General features: G+C 41.4%; 2 protein-coding genes across 2 annotated transcripts; both read right to left on the reverse strand.

Moving 5' to 3' along the window:
* Positions 1-1,299: 1,299 nt before the first annotated feature.
* wdr5 (WD repeat domain 5) lies at positions 1,300-6,195 on the reverse strand. Its single transcript, XM_058060570.1, has 14 exons — positions 6,015-6,195; positions 5,394-5,498; positions 4,958-5,066; positions 4,815-4,888; positions 3,950-4,039; positions 3,654-3,743; positions 3,484-3,567; positions 3,359-3,414; positions 3,218-3,264; positions 2,826-2,901; positions 2,277-2,310; positions 2,116-2,190; positions 1,949-2,036; positions 1,300-1,824 (listed from the first exon to the last, which is right to left on the reverse strand). Exons 2-14 carry the CDS (start codon positions 5,469-5,471, stop codon positions 1,724-1,726), a joined length of 1,002 nt encoding a protein of 333 aa, XP_057916553.1. The 5' UTR covers positions 5,472-5,498; positions 6,015-6,195; the 3' UTR covers positions 1,300-1,723.
* Positions 6,196-7,369: 1,174 nt separating this feature from the next.
* On the reverse strand, positions 7,370-16,872 carry LOC131114837 (transcription factor 7-like 1-A). The gene is made up of 10 exons (XM_058064351.1): positions 16,794-16,872; positions 16,466-16,599; positions 14,351-14,745; positions 14,108-14,169; positions 13,974-14,039; positions 13,807-13,875; positions 12,045-12,204; positions 11,868-11,975; positions 11,739-11,787; positions 7,370-10,442 (listed from the first exon to the last, which is right to left on the reverse strand). Exons 3-10 carry the CDS (start codon positions 14,666-14,668, stop codon positions 10,339-10,341), a joined length of 936 nt encoding a protein of 311 aa, XP_057920334.1. The 5' UTR covers positions 14,669-14,745; positions 16,466-16,599; positions 16,794-16,872; the 3' UTR covers positions 7,370-10,338.
* Positions 16,873-17,310: the final 438 nt, after the last annotated feature.

Genomic DNA, 17,310 nt, shown 5'->3' on the forward strand with positions numbered 1-17,310 from the left:
GGAAAATGTACATTGTAGGAAATATAGGGAAGTTCTGAATTACATCAAGTTCTGCATGGGAACCGTTTCTGTGACAAGAACCATCCGGGTTTTCCCAAACCAGAAACCCTGGATGACCAACCAGGTCCATTCACTCCTCAAGACCCGCGATTCTGCCTTTAGGTCAGGTGACAGAGCACTTGCGCTCACCAGCTGTCCCACATCTTCTGCAAGATCTTTACAGAGAAGAGTTCAGAGACTCACAACCTGGTGCTTTAAAAATAACCTGACTCTGAATACCACGAAGACTAACAAGATCATCATGGACTTCAGGAGGACGAAAAGTGATCATCTCCCACTCTACATCAACAGCGAGGACATGGAGTGGGTCCATAATTTCAGATTCTTGGGAGTCCAGATCTCCGGTGATTTGACCTGGACTAAAAACACCTCAGCCATCATCAAAAAGGCTCAGCAGCGGTTCCACTTCCTGAGAGTCCTCAGGAAAAACAATGTAGCCCAGAAACTTCTGCTGGCCTTCTACCGCTCCTCCATCGAGAGCCTGCTGACCTACTGCCTAACCATCTGGTAACATCTGGAAAACCCTCCTTCTGAGCCAAAATTCCTCCACAGCGCTGTAAGAGAATCATTGCAAGTTATTGCAAACGCTTGATTGCAGTTATTGCTGCTAAGGGTGGCTCAACCAGTTATTAGGTTTAGGAGTAATCACTTTTATACACAGGGCCATGTATTATCGGAATTATCGGAAATGGCATGATTATTGCACAGGCGTGCAGCAATAAAAGGCCACTGTAAAATGTTTTGAGGGTGGGGAGGTCGGGAAACCAGTCAGTGTCTCCTTTGCCTCAAATAATGTATATAAACCGGTCCATTCATCCATTATGAATCATGAATCACAAACCAGATTTAGATCCAGATTTATTCTGGATTATTGTGCCTGTTGTTCTGTCATAAAGTCAGGTGCATGTGTGTCCCAATGAACATTACAGTACCATTATTTACACCTAGTGACCAGTGTATAATACTATACCTCATTCACAGTTAAACTTGTTGGACACATCTTGTGAATGCCTTGTAGTTTAGTTCATTTTCCAGTCTAACACTTAAAATGTTTCAAGCAGAAAAATACATCAAATTTGCTTTGATGTGCATTTTTTTATTAACAGGCTATATGCAACCACAAAACAGCATGATTTATTATTTTTGAAACTGATATTTATATATTTTCCATTTTGCTGTTTGTTAAACTCCCAACAAATAACCATAGCATGCAAACATGCAGTAAACAAAGGGCCAAGATTCAATGGGTTTCTTGTTTATTAGAAAAAAAAAACAATTTTGACATCATTTGGACATCACCACACGATTACAGACGTAAAAGGCAAAAGTAGTAACCATTAGGTTTTAATTTTTTTTGTACAAGACCATATTTGAATTGTCATGAACTGTCCAACATGTCCTGATGTCACACTAAAGTTTGTTAAACAAGTCGTCCATTTGTTACACTAAACAGCCTTGGGTTGTGAGGTGAGGTGATGGTGGGGGTCACAAAACCAGAAGAAATGAATGTGTTAATATGAAGGCCTGTTGCATCATTGCTGACTGAAGTTCCATGGAACGTTGGCATCCAGCACAAGATCACCAGTCAAAAAAATCCTCCTTTTATTGTTTATAAAAAATAGAAAATAAGTGATTAAAAAGAAGAAATGTGAATGTCAGGCTTTTAACAATCACTTTTCCAAAGTTTGATGGTTTTGTCGTTTTCTAGCGCTGCCGATGCAATGATGTTCTCTGTCGGGTGGCAGGCGGTCGAAATGACCACGTCTGAAATTTGATGGAGAGTGGGAAAAAATGATGATGATCATCTGTGTGCATTGTTATTAGGTGCACAGAACCCCTTCACTTACTGTAACCCTGCTTTTTGACACCCTTAGATGTGTTAGCGTACCTGTGTGGCCCTGCAGTTTCTGCACAATCTCCTTTGTCTGCAGGTTCCAGATGTACACCATGTTGTCCTCGGAGCCCGACACGATCCACTGCAAGAAAATGCATTGATGTTGCATGGAATACAAACAAAGCAAAATTAAGTGTTGGAGTATCATCGTGGTTTATCACCTTGCCACCCGTGACTGAGAAGTTGGCAAATATGCAGTACTTCTCATTTTTATGTCCTGTGTACGTCTTCAAGCACTGCAGAGAAAGAGAGGGGGTCAAGAGTATTATGGAGGTTAAGATGTAAAAGTAAATGTCTTGTAAAGAATTATGATTAATCTCACCTTTCCCTTGCTGTAGTCCCACAGCTTCAGAGTGCTGACAAGCAAAAATATAACAAACATTAAACTTGAGGCTACAGAATCATGTTTTGTTTTCCTTTAATGGTGTGTGCCGCCCTCTGCTGGCCATTATGCGGAAAAACAGGATGCCATGACCTCTCAGTGCAACTCAAAGCATCAGCCTCTATATTTAATACAGGAAACATACTACATAATCTTTGGCTTTTCTGAGATAAGTCTCAATTTGGTGCTAAGCATGCCAAATTGACACTTTAATTTGTCTGTGTTAAGATGTGGAATGCTACGGATTTTGTGGAAATGGATGGGCATATCAGGGTGCCCATCCATTGATATTTGATAATAGATATCAGACCTAGTTTTAAGTAAATGTTGACCACTGAAATACTATCATCAGCTACAGTTCCTTGGATATTATTTTGGTATTTACTTCAAAAGTGGCTCATTTAGTCTGCTTGAAATGATTTTGAAAGAGGTTGGAGGCTGCGGAGTGAGGAGGCCCAAAATCAGAAGAGAAGTAGTTTGGTTACTTACTTATCCAGTGTCGCAGCCAGGATGTACTTCCCATTGGGAGAAAACTTTACAAACGACACAGGAGGGTTGTCATCATCTGCCAAACACAAAACAAGTTCGATTTCATTTACTTGAGGCCACAATAAGAAATATTGTACTACAAATGCTCAATTACACTTCCTACAGTCGCTGGGTGTGTAGTCTACCAAAACAATTAACTGTTACGGTATGTAAATTAAAAATAATTACATTTCCATATTTGATTTTCCAAATTTCAAAATAACAGCTTGTCTCCAATGATCACCTGCTTCCATTTACCTCCCATCCCCTGTGCGCTTTAGGTAATTACATAATTAGAGCATTTATGGTAATATCTTCGAATGACTTCAAACAACAACAGTGTCACCATGTACCTATAAGAGTTTTTAAGCACTGTCCAGATGCTGTGTCCCAAATTCGGCTGAAAACAACAACAAAAAAGGTAGGTGAGGGACAAATGTGACATATACACACAATAACACTACGTGGTATGTCAAAGTCTAGCTGATTCTCACCAAAGTCCGTCATAGCTGCTGGACACAATCAGGGAGCCATCTCTGTTGAAATGGACCTACAGAAGACACACAACGTTTAATTCCAACTCTTGGCTCAACATCAGGAGCTGCACAAATTTCCTTACAGCAGAGACGGGGTCTGAATGAGCTGGCAATGTTTTCAAGCACTTGCCGGTTTTTACGTCCCATATTCTGACACTCTCGTCAAACTAGGAGGAAGAAAACAGTGCGTTCATCATAAATTGACACATGAAACGCTTCAAATAGGGAGTTATTTCTATAGTTGCGTACTCACCGATCCTGACACGATCAGATTGGACTGTGGGTTAAAGTTGCAGCAGAACACGTAGTTGCTATGACCTTTCAGAGTCTTCAGGCATTTTCCCTGCAGACATGGATGTATACATTAAAAATGTTTCACATTTTGAAAAAGTAATACAGTAATCTCTCGTTTAATTGGTACCAGATCTATGCTGATAAGTGAATTTCCACAAAGAACGACGTACAGTAGTTGAGCTTCAGCTTGTTACAAAATATACGTAATTTCACTCACACACACACACACACACCAAAGGTTCAATAATAATTTACCGAGCTGACATCCCAGATCTTCAAGGTCTTGTCATCAGAAGCGGACACCAGGAGGTTGGAGTCAGATGACCACGCTACGTCGGATATGCCCTGTAGATTCATTAAAATAAAAAAAATGACACACAACGTACTCAGAAATAAAAACATCTCAGTATGTTGCAATGTATTTTTTATATATCTGTTTTATTGTACTGCATTATGCTAATGCTAACTGGATTAACCAATGTTGTGGTCACTGGAATTGAGAGACTGAGAACGTCCTACGTTATTTTTTCCACCGCCCGAGTATATCCTCAACATGCAGGCGTAGGTCTGTTGATACGACGACCAAGTCGATCACAGACCTGCGTCCTACGGTGTTCAGCTGCACTTATGGACAATGTTACGTTTAATTCACGAACTCACTGTACAACATAGTGCAGCTCCTCTTGAGGAGAACTAGAACCACAAGAACTAGATTTGGCCGCCGAAGACCAGGTCGCCAAGGCCCCCACCATCGACCGCGACCCAACGCACAGGACCCTTATGTTTGCCCCATAGGTGGTGGGTCTCAGGGGGGTACATTTCATGTGGCTTTTCCAAGATGGTCCCCGCGAGTGAAGGTCCAACAACCAGATACTCTACCAGTGCCTCTACCACGGGCATGGCTCCAGGGTAAGGCCCCCAACCCCATGACCGGGTGAGGCGTGGTCTCTCCATTTTTATTTTTTCATAGGGTCTTCTGAATCACACATTGTCTAGCTCCTCACCATGTTATGGTCAGTATGTCTCCAAATAGGCAAGAGCCTCACTGGCATTAAAAAGGCCCGGTCAAAAGGGAAATTAACTTTCCTTGTACACAAATGTGATTGACATCATGACTTACAAGTTTGTGTCCCGATATGGTTTTCTCAAACTTGCCGTCGTATGCTCCCCAGATTTTGATGAGTTTATCAGCAGCTGCGGAGAGAAAATACGTGAACATGAATCCACAAAAAAACAGAACAAAAAGGAGGATGAAGAACTTACAGGAGCTGGCTAGCCACTCCCCACTGGGACTGAACTTGACAGAGGAGACGGCTTTAGTGTGGCCTGCCAGTGTGAACTTCAGGCTGTAGTTAGGCTTGGCAGGCGCTGACTGGAAGTGAATGTGAAAACATAACATACATACATATAAATGAGTTCCAAAATATTTTTTTATATTAGACTTAAGCTGCAGCATCAACAAACACTGTCATTTTGCAAAAGGATTGTTTGCGGCCTCACTCTCCCCATCCACCCACACACCTTGTCGTGGTTGGCTATCATTAGCTGATCATTCATTCATCTTGTGGGAGAAACAATCCTATTATTTAACTGACTTCACTTGTGACTTGTTTTCCTTATGCGCATGAACGACCCCCATGAAACATGAAGAAACATACAAAATTCTGCAATCTATTTCTTCCATAGATGTATGGCCAACCTTGCTCTGACTGGCAGATGCCGATGGCGCCACTGGAGGTTTTGTGTCAGTCTCTGGTTTCTTGTCTTCTGTTGCCATGGTGATGAAGTGAGCATCAACTGGAGACTAGATGAACAATAATATCAGTACAATTCATTGACATACGTACTTTTGTAGTCAGCATACCTGCGTTACCCAAATTATTACAAGAGAAACATAACACCGATGAACAAGGAGTCTGTGGCTCCTAGACTATCTCCACAATGATTCCAAACATGTTCAGTCGAATTTTACATTTACTACAACTCATAATTATCGATATAAAATAGAACTCATTATATTGTGAAAAAAACAAAACGTTGCTAACAATCGCTGTTTAGGATCATCATGACGTGTACCCAATCTAACGTTCGCTAACTAGATAGCACCAACAAAAGATCTTAAAACTAAAGCTACAGCCAGTAGCAGTAAAAAGACAGGAGTAAAACATTAAATCTAGATTAAATTACCGATACTCGAAAATGCTACTAGCTGTGTGCTGGTGCAAAAGCTCTTGCACTGATGCTGTTGACAACCTGCGTTAGCCACTATAGAGCGGCCCTCCATTCAACAATGAGGCGTCGCTCACAAATCGATACTCACGTGTAATTAATTGAATTTTGGCGTATTCTTGTTGCTCCTCATAAACACCAGTAAGGAAATGTGCACAGAAATATAACCAGACTGTTACATAGAGCCGAAGCGGCTCGCTCCTGAACGGCTTGCTATCAAGAGGTACTGCTAGGAAAAGCGGGGAATGTGGTGCAGCGGTGTCAACTGCACATGCGCCAAGATCACACTGGGTACGGATAGGCAGGAGGAACAAAAATACTTATACTGTATACTGTAAACGAACGGTCATAAAACTGACAAGTTTATTTGTATTAGATACCACATGTATGTTGTATTTCTCAAATAGACATCAAATTGACTTTTTATATATATATATATATATATACGTATATCTATATCAGATATTATATATATATATCAGATATTATATATATATCAGATATATTATATATAATATAATAATATAATTGTTGGAATAAAACTGTATATATCATGTACTCACATTCAATAAGCTTGTTTCATATTATCCAAGTTAATATCATGTAATCACATTCTTCATATTATCCAAGTTACTATTACATGCACATAGATCACACGTTTGCATAGAGCATCACATTCCTTTAGACACTGTTTTCTCTTGATATCCTTGAACTATCTGTCTCTGCTTTGCTTTCTCAAAATATGCTTGCTTGATGTTGAAACCAGTCTCAACCGTGTGAACTGTTCCCCCTCCCTTAGACGATTGAGACCTATGTAATAGGGCACACCTAAACTTTAATAAAAGGAGAAGAGCAGAGACTGTTTTTCAGAGTAGGTTGGATGAATGTTACTGAACAGTCTCTGATCACTCTCCTTGCAAGCCTATATCTCACGTCTTTGTGTCTTCTTTCACAGTTGGTGATAATGTTTTGGGTTTAACCCTAACAATAATATATACAAATATATCATATTTTTTACATCATACAATAGTGTGCCGTCGCATTGAACAGACGTTCAGGGGTGCTTTAGCTGCTTGAAAGGCAGTTAGTCTTTTATTTGGGTGGTAATTCCGGCAAGAACTTGCCAGGAATGAAAGCAGGATGCCCACAAAGGACACGGATATAGATAAAAGATGTGTCAGATATAGTTACAATATATTACTACACAACAGTGACTGTAAGGGCTGTGAAGTTAATGCAGTACGTTAGCATCACCCATTTACACAATGTCACCTGCATATTTGAAATGTTCAAAACAATCTTAAAAGGAAAGATGAACACAATCTTTTTTTTTCATAATATTTTTATTCAGCATTTTTTCATTTTAGGTCAGTTTGTGCCATAAGTCATCAGGATCGTCGTGACCAACATTGTACAGACATACATCACTCATCATCCAACAATGTGTCAAATATTAACTCATCATTTATTATGTATTTTTTAGTGAGTGCTATACAATGTATTTATATTGATTTACAAACCAACTTTATTGTAACACATTGTTATGCTGCTTTATCATTTTCATGTTATTTCAGAACTGGTAATGGGCACATGTTGAATAGGAAGTGAACAAATGTATTAGCAGTTGATGAAAAAGGACAGGGGGGAGAACTGAATATGCTTTGCTTTTTCCTACTCCTTTTGGACATGTGGAATAGTGAATTGTAACGTGATGTATACCAAAGTAAAACATGTGCATTCAAATAAAACCATTACCTTATATGTCATTAAGACACAAAAATCAACACTAAATTGACAAGACTCATCATTTAAAAACTGTTTTTGACTCAATTCCATTCACTTTGTGAATATCTAGCATCCCACAGGGATACATTGGATTTATCGCCGCCTATTTTTCCAGTGTGTGCAGAACATGTTCACACCTTTTATCTTGACTACATATTGGAACGCATGGGGAAATGCAGGGGATGTCTTGTGGAATACATTGTGGTTGTCCTTGACAACATTATTTTTAATGGCTGCATTGTAGTTTTTAATTGATGTCCCCAATTAAATGTCTAAAACAATTAAACTACTTTAAAATATGTCTACATTATTTACATTTAAATATACGCCTCCATGAATCACCAAGTGCCAGAGTGATCATAGGAGGTATGTTGTCCAGGGCTATATGCCCCAGATATGGTCTCCAAAGGCAAACAGGTCCTAGGTGACGGGGCAGATAAGAAGATAAGTGCTTAAGAAGACCCACTGAAGAAAAACACACTTTGCCCAAACATGGGTCACTGGGGCCTCACCCTAGAGCCAAGCTCGCTGGCAAGCGCCTGGTGGTCGGGCACTGGGCCCAGCCTGAGGAAGCCACATGGGCTAAGCTTGTGCAAGGTTGAGGCATTCCAAATAGACAGTCTTAGTCACCTGGACCTTCATTTTGGGTTCTAATCTGGATTTCCCGCAGGAGAGAGGCGGTGAGCTAGTGTGGGCTTACTAAAATCCCCCCTGGCTCGGTGCCTTCACGTTGGACTAATCCCCGGTGAACGGGGGTGCCTTCCCGACACATTTGGTGTGTATCCAAACATCAGCCTTCTTGGAGTCTATCAGAGGGTGCTGCTGGTGAATCCATAGTTCTACTGGGAGACTTCAATGTCCATGTAGGCAATGACAGTGTGACCTGGAGGGCATGATTGGGAGATACTGCCTCCCCGATCTCAACCTGTGCAGTCAAATGTTATTGGACTTATGTGCAAAACCACAGTTTGTCCATAACAAGCACTATGTTCGAACATAAAGATGTCCACAAGTGAACCTGGCACCAGGACACCCTAGGCCGCAGGTATATGCATAATTTTGTAGTCTTATCAGGCCTGCGTCCACATGTTCTCTAGGTTCTCCCGTAGGTGAAGAGAGTGGCTGAGCTGTCAACTGATGAGTTGGATTAGATGACTGGGGGGAGGGATGTCAGACAGACCTGACAGACCCAAACATGGGAGTAACGGTGGGGACGTCTGGCAGAGTCTCCCGTTAGTCAGGTCTTTAACTCTCTGAATGGGCCGTATTCAGTGCTTCATTCATTGCTTTGGCAGCCAATTGGAGATGCGCCCACAAGGTGGTTGGTGCCAGTTGTAGCGGCAAGCCCCAAACCCGATGATGGACAACAGAGATTAGGGCTTCAAGCTGAAGGAATCTTATCAAGCACGAATGGCTTATGTTGCTCCTGAAGCAACTGGCAGGTACCAGAAAGCCAAAAAACACATGGCTTGACCTCGCCAGAGGATATAATCGGGCAATGGAAGGAATACTTCAAGGCCCTTCATATCCCACTGACATACCTTCCAGAGAGAAATCAGAGTCTGAGGATACAAATGCGGATAGTTCTATCACTGTGGCTAAGGTATCTGGGGTAGTCAAAACAAGCCCCAGTGGCAAACTTCAAGGGGTGGACGAGTTTCACCCTGAATTCCCCAAAGCTCTGATTGTTGGACTGTCTTGTTGGCTGACACACCTTTCCAACAAGGTGTTTTCCAACTATAGGGGGATCACACTCAGCCTCCCTTGGAAAGTCTATTCCAGGGTGCCGGAGAGAACGGTACACCCATTAATCGAACCTCGGCTACAGGAAGTGCAATGTAGTTTTTGTCTTGGTCAAGAACACTGGACCAGCTCTACACCTTTACATGAGTAATGAGGGTGTACGGGAGCTTGCCCTAATGGTCTGCACTTTTTAGCCTTGGACAAGGTCCTAATGGTCATATTACGGTGTTTGACCTCGAGGCCATGGTCCTCAGTCGGACAAGGGTTGCTTGCACCCTCTGGGTTGTGAGTGAGTTCTTGCCCCAGGTGGAGGAGTATCTCAGCGTCTCTTGAGTGAGGGAAGATTGGAGCATGACGGCGACAGATGGATCAGTGCAGCATCTGCTTTAATGCAGTCTCTGTACTGGACCATCGTGGTGAGGAGAGCCAGAAGGCTAAGCTCTCAAATTGCCCATCAATCTCTGTTCCCAACATCACTTATAGTCATGAGCTTTGGGTCTTGACCGAAAAAACAAGATCACAGCTACAAGCGGCCAAAACGAATTTCCTCCATAGGGTGGCTGGACTCACCTTAAAAGATAGGGTGAGAAGCTCAGTCATCCGGGAGGGCCTCAGAGGAGAACTGCTGCTCCTTCACATCGAGAGGAGCCAGTTGAGGTGGCTCAGACATCTTGTCGGGATGCCTAGTGGACACCTCCCTGGTGAGGTGTTCCGGGCATGCCCAGGTGGGAGGAGGCCCTGGGGCAGACCTTGGACACACTTCCCTCCTGAGACTGCTGCCTTGCGACCCGGACCCGGATAAGCGGAAGAAAATGGATGGATGGACATTTACAGAACTACAGAACTGGCGGTGGAGGGTGGAGTGGGGAGTCGGATAGTTTAAAGGACTAGGCACACCCCAGCATGTGTAGGACCTTGTCTGCAATACGCATTTTTTCAGACTCATCACTGGTCTTAGAGTGAGTTGGAGTTTCATCTGGAGAGTCCGGTTCTGCAACAGAAACAAGCAAAGATGAAAGTCAATCCATTTGGACTTCAAAACTTCAAAATTACTTCTTTACACCCAAACCAACAGGTAATCTATTTATACTTGTATTGAGTGAAGTCTGATTAGGCGTCTCAAGTGTGCAACTGATACATTTTTTTCATTCTTATTGCACAGACTGACATTTTGTATAATGCATTTTTTATGGCTTTTGTCAGGTCTCCCATTTTTTATCATCTCTACCCTAATATGTCTGGGGCAATATGCTCTTGATAGGGTCTTCCAAAGTAAACAGGTTCTGGTTCAGGAGCCAGTTCAAGTATCTCAGGATCTGTGAGTGAGGGAAGGCTGGAACATGAGATCCACACATGCAGTCTCCAATAATGTCGTGGTGAAGAGAGAGCTGAGCCAGAATCCAGAATCCAGCCAGAATCAAATCTCTTGATTTATCGGTCCATCTACGTTTCTACCCTCAACTACGGTCAAGAGTTTGGGGTCGTGACTGAAAAAGCAAGATTGGGACATAAGTAGCTGAGATGACTTTCCTCAGTAGGGTGGCTGGACTCACCCAAAGAGGGTGAGGAGCTCAATCATCGAGGAGGAGGTTCAGAGCAGAACCGCTGCTCCTTCACATCCACAAGAGACAGTTGAGGTGGCTCAGGCATCTAGTCCGGATGCCTACTCAACGTCTTCCTGGTGAGGTGTGTTCCAGGCATATTTATGTCTTGTAGCTGGCTTGGTAACGCTTCGATGTCCACTCAATGGAACTGGAAGAGGTATCCCGAGACAGGTAAGTCTGCGACCTGAATAAGTGTAAGAAAATAAATGGATGGATGTTTGGATATACTGGAACCTGAGCATTTGGAGGAATATTATGTCTACCAATAAATCCAAGATTTTGCTTGTGGAGGTTTGATCGTAGAGTCAACAGTATGGACAAGACAGTGAAAATGCTGCTGTGTTTCCGGTTTCTGGACCATCTCAACACCTGAGTCATTGCCGCCCCAATGCCAACACTTGCAACCGCATCCAAACGAAGCGCTTGTGCGATGCTCGAGTGACCAACCAAACCACAATTCCTGTCAACTGTTGATGAATCTTGTCCGAGGAATGTCCTCCCACAACATTGTATGATGAGTCTGTTGACCACCCAGGCTGTTGTGGCTGTACATGATTCTTGGTTCTTTCACACACCACTAAGGCACATGGGCACTCAGGATTGTCATAATCTTCTTTAAAATGTCATTTTAAAAGAATATGGCACAATAATAGTTGTGTATGTCAGGAATTATGTTGACATACCTGTCACAGCGGTGGTTGTTGTAAAGCTGCGCCGTCGCCTCCTGTTACCCTGCACGCAAACAAATAGTTTATACTTTCCAATATAAGCTGATCAAATAAGCTTTGTTATATGTTGGAGGTTAGCCTCACATAGTTGTCGCTGTTGGACCATTCCGGATACATTTGGGAATGGAGTTTTTTTTCAGCATCAGCGATCTTATAATATTTAGCCTGTCCCTCATCAGTCAGCAACTTCCACTGCAGACAAAACAAAAAAAAAAACATTCACGGACTAAATACAGTGAAAACAATCACAATCACACTCACCATATGACCAAGCACAGTATTGACAGACGCACTATCCTTTAAATTCATTTGCGCCTTCACGTGTTGCCGCTGCTCCTTCAGAAAGCACATGAAGGCATTGGGTGGTTTCTTGACGTACGGCTGGTCTACATCGCGTATGCGCCGGCGCCTTCGTTTTCTTCTGATAAATAGAAAATACATAAAGAACTCAAGTTAACTTTATGAGTGGAACTGAAAGGAAAAAAAGGTACAAATTAAAGACCATCATGCAGGCCTTGACAAGAACTTCAACACCAAAGGCCAGCTTACAGAGCATGAAGCCATAAAAAGAACAATTCAGGGGAGCACAACACAACAAAAGTAGATCGACCAGTGAATGGTAAAATAATTACAAGTAACTGAGATGTCCATAAAAATGTCTATTTTTGACACACGGCTTCTTCCCTTTCTCCAAACTCTTTGTTAATTTGATGTTGACATTCTCCAAATGACAATCTCCACCAATTTTGGATCAACATTTGCAAAAAAGTGACTGTTGTAATTAATTAAGCTCCAGACCCCTCCTCTCTTCAATTGCCATTGTTTAGTCCTAACACAATCCAGGATTACGCCCTAAATATGCCTCACACACTTATTAAACACACTTAAGTATACTGATACTCACCAATAATGAGTGCTTCCACAGCACCAACAAACTTTTGTCTCAAGTCACAGCACACAACTATGGGGCGTTCAAGGAAGGCTGAATAAAGTGCAACATACAATGCAATGCGATACAATGCAATACATGATATTTAGCTCACAATACAATATGTATTGCGATATTCAGCCAACAATATGGTTTAATTAAGATGCTATGCATTTTCTGAAATATTTTAAAAAGACAATGTGACTTTAGTGGCGGTTTGTCAGTGTTCCATTGGTGTGGATTGAATGAATGGAATTGAACTAAAAGTATTGGTGGCGGTTTGTCAGTGTTCCATTGGTGTGGATTGAATGAATGGAATTGAACTAAAAGTATCAGTCACACAATATATGGCTCGAACTGGACAAAACAGCTTAACGGACAAACAAGAGGATAGTGTCACCGTCTGACCTCCCTAGGGTTGCAGGTGTATGCTGGAACCTATCCCAGCTGTCTTTGGGCAAGAGGCGGGGTACACCCTGGACTGGTCACCAGCCAATCACAGGGCACATGTAGATAAACAACCATTCACACCTAACATGCTTGTTTTTGGAATGTGGGAGGAAAGGCTTCACACGCACAGGGAGAACATGAAATTATGCAAAATATAGCACATGATTTTTGTATTAATAAAATAACAAGCACAGTGCATTGATGGGACAATAGAAGAAAGTGCAGAAACTGCAGAAAGTACTGTACATAACACAAAGTTAAAAAGTACTGTACATAACATGAAGTAAAAACAGAACATCAAAGAACTCTCCCAATGCAAGCGTGCATGAGTCTGTATTGGGTTTTATGTCTCAAATTGCTCTTTTTCTCTTATGTGTTCTATAGTAGGGGTGTTATATTCATGTCTAGAGAGCTCTAATAATGTTACAAACTGTATGTAGAAGGTGGTAAAAAGATTTTCAATGTTCTATGTACTTATCTCAGTGTGCGTAACAAATCTTGTTACTAACCAAAAAAAACCTGAAATCTACTCCAGCACTGTAAATATCAAAATGTACTGTTCTTGTTTTTAGTTGTATTTTTTAATGGTTTCTCAGTAACTGGCCACTGCACCAGTCATGAGAGAATCATTAAAGTCAATCTTACTTTGTGGTTGTATTTGGTGGAGCAGCAAAGACAGGTTGCCCCGTAATGTGGTAAACCACCCCTCCATTCCTGCATTCATAAAAAAAGACACAAAAACATTTCTATGTCAAATTTTTGATCAATAATTAGGACAATGGGACCGTCACTGATTTGGAAATAATGCATACTTTGAGGTGGATGTTATTGGAGCAGCAAAGACAGGACCTGCCATCTGGTAGACTTCACCCCCATTCCTTTAATGTAAAACATGCAGAACGTTTAAATCTATAGTGTGTATTATGCAGTGTGTAGTTGTTCTTACATCATCCCAGCTGGACACCAGCTGGAGTTTTCAGGGTGTGTTCCCCCAGGGACTGACATATTCTGGAAATGCAAATATGCAAAGCTGTAAAACAGGTTGCGCCCGTGTCATCATTCCACATGATGGCAGCATGCAGCCTCCATCTTTGAAACTGATCCATTTAAATCTCTCATTTTAACATGTGATGTCTAATTTTATAATAAAAGTGCGGGTCTTGAACGTGACTATTTGTCATGCACTTACCTGGGGGGCACCTGCCTGACTTTTGATGTCAAATGCATGCATGTCGTACGGATTAGACTGAGGCCCTGCCATCATCTGACCTGGTTGCACAAATTCTGGGCAAGGCGGGACGCACCCACTATAACCTCTGCTGTGACCTGCGACTGGCTGACAGTGGGGGTCAGATCTGAGCCCAGGAGGGACAGCGGCAGCATTTGAAGGTGGAGAGCTGGCTGTGGTGCACAACATGCTGCTGACCACTTCCAGCAGTGTGGAAACAACTTCCTCCCACTTCAGCTCTGCTATAACTTTCTCAAACTCTGCCCTGAGCTGCTCCATCCTGGTCGATCTAGCTGCCTCTGACCCTACAGCCTGCTCTCACTCCTGAAGAACAACGACTGAAGATTATTGGGCTCCTGTGACAACACATTGATAGGAAGCTGCTTTTGGAAAGTGACATCATAGATCACACATATAATAATCACGGCTTTAAAGCATACAATACATTTTTTTTTTTTTTAAAGAGTGATGTCTGCAAGGAACCAAGCTTTATCAACAAGCTTTAAGATGAAATGGTTGCAAAGAAAGGTATTTATGAGAGTGACAAAGTTAAACCCAAAAGTATGATATGACATAATATTACTAAAACATTGTTTAAATTATGATTTTGTAAAAACTGCAGTTGCAGCGTTGAAAAGGCCCTCAAACCCCCATGCTACTCGGGGCTCATGGGCACACGGGATGCAAGATTAAATGTGACTAGCTTGACTTTGACAGAAATCAGTGCATCTTGAGTAGAATATCCACTTGTATGTTATTTGGCCAGTAGGGGCGCCATTGCGGTCAATTACAGTCGTCACTCGCCACATTATGGTTTCAATCTTTCACGTTTTTTTCAAAGTAAACATATAATCGCTTTTGTGGTTGACTACGGCTTAATAGTCAAATATTATCCTACTCTTCGCCTAAATTAAGCATTTTTAAGCATAACAATGTCTAAATGAATGAAAATACAAATGTAAGGCATTAGGAAGACATAATGTAGTATTCTATTCTGGTCACTAGGTGTCAGTAATGTTACATTGATGAGAAAATAGCCAATGCACAAAGTACAGCAGGCTGTCCAGAGATGATAAACAAGAGATCACTGTAGTTAGTAGCATCAACCAGGGTTTGTATACAATTTGTATACATCGGTATACCAATACTCATATCAGTATAAATTATATAATTTAAAACGGCAATATCAGATTTGATGGCATCTTTTTTCCTGCAACTGTGTGCAGCGGCAATGTTGTATTAACTGTATCATAAACTGGAATAGACCAGCTTGCTCTGGACACGCTCTACACAGTCCCTTCGGTTAGCTTACTTTTAATTTTGTTATTTTTTCGAAAAGAGTATTATTGCAGCTGGAAGTACTTGATGCATGAGAAAAAATCGTTCAAAACTCCAAACTGAAATCAGCCATAGAGCAGCGGAATGTATTCAAGGGTTAAAATACATATGAAAATGTGTACATGCTGGCAGGTCTGTGTATCATCACCTATATGTTTAGTATTAGTGATTTTGATTGGTCACCTGAACCAAAAAGGCCAACTTCCTGTTTGCTAGCATAGGGTTATTGACATTTTTTGCGACGTCGCCACCAAGTTCCGTGCTTACAGAGTTTTGGGTTTTTGTGTTCCCCTGAAATATGACATTTTTCACAGGGCGTGTCTCGCTTGCAAATTTGGTGCATGTTCAGGCTCCGAATCCCATAGCACAACAAGCATTGCAATTTGTTATTTTATGACAGTTGTGTGCTTGGCACCTTTAAAGCTACATGGGGCAAATGATTGACTTGGTCTTTGTCTTTAAAATCGGGAAAATTACAAATGGCTTGAATGCGAACAAATAATGCCAAGTTTGAAATAGTGACGCGTGATCAAGGGCACAGACATTTCCGACAGCCTTGTTGCTAGGATACGGCGGGGGAACGAAACCTAAAGTTGGGGACAAGTTTAAAACGTAAAAGAGGCCAAAATTGAAGAAATTAATAACACTACTTAACGGTGTATTTCCCCCAAAATACATAATCACATCAAATACAGTCATAAATAAATGTTAAAATCAATAATAAATGAGGCTACTTACCACAGCGATCACTGACGAGCCATTTCCCCCAACCTGAACCTGTTAAGACAAGTTCTCAATATATCTCCGGGTTAGGATTTCTCCTTTTCCCCCGGAGTGTTTAGGCTGTCAAGTGAATGCTGAGCAAAGTGCTTCTGAAATGAGACAGCAGATAGAAAACTTGTCATATGAAAGGCACTACATGTCACATAGAAATATACGTTGCGTGGCAACCGCACACACAACGATCGTTTCCGTGGGCTTATCCGTCCATGTTGGTATTCATTTTATACACCTTCTCATATAGTATCTCTGATGTACGCTACTGTGAGCGGGAGTAAAATCATACCGGATTTCATTCCAGGCTAGAATAATGAGGTGTGTTTAATCTCCGAGTCACAAGGGGGCGCAAGAGGACTCTTAATGTAATAATGTCCCACAGATAACCGCATGGAACAGCGAGTGTGGGCGATACTGCAGATTTATGCATCAATTTGTCCGATACCAAGTCCAAACAGTGTCAGTTTTGCCGATCGTGAACTTTTTACTTGAAATGTGTGAATATAAATAATATGATCTCATATAATGACAATAACATTATGAATTAATACGGGTGATATTGTGCATGAACGTAGGGTTGAAAAGTGCAAATTTTAAGAGATGGAACTGACTAAACAGGTATATTTTTCTAACACGCACATATAATAATAATAACACATTTTATTTTTATGTTCTGGAATATATAGATAGTATACAAATCAAGAATCCCTTGTATATATTATGCTGGATATAAATACGATATGTACCAATATCAACGGGTTGATACAATATTCCTTTTTTATTACATTAAGAAAACACATGTTAGT

The sequence above is a fragment of the Doryrhamphus excisus genome, chromosome 2 (genome assembly GCF_030265055.1).
Source record: "Doryrhamphus excisus isolate RoL2022-K1 chromosome 2, RoL_Dexc_1.0, whole genome shotgun sequence".
NCBI classification, from domain to species: Eukaryota; Metazoa; Chordata; class Actinopteri; order Syngnathiformes; family Syngnathidae; genus Doryrhamphus; species Doryrhamphus excisus.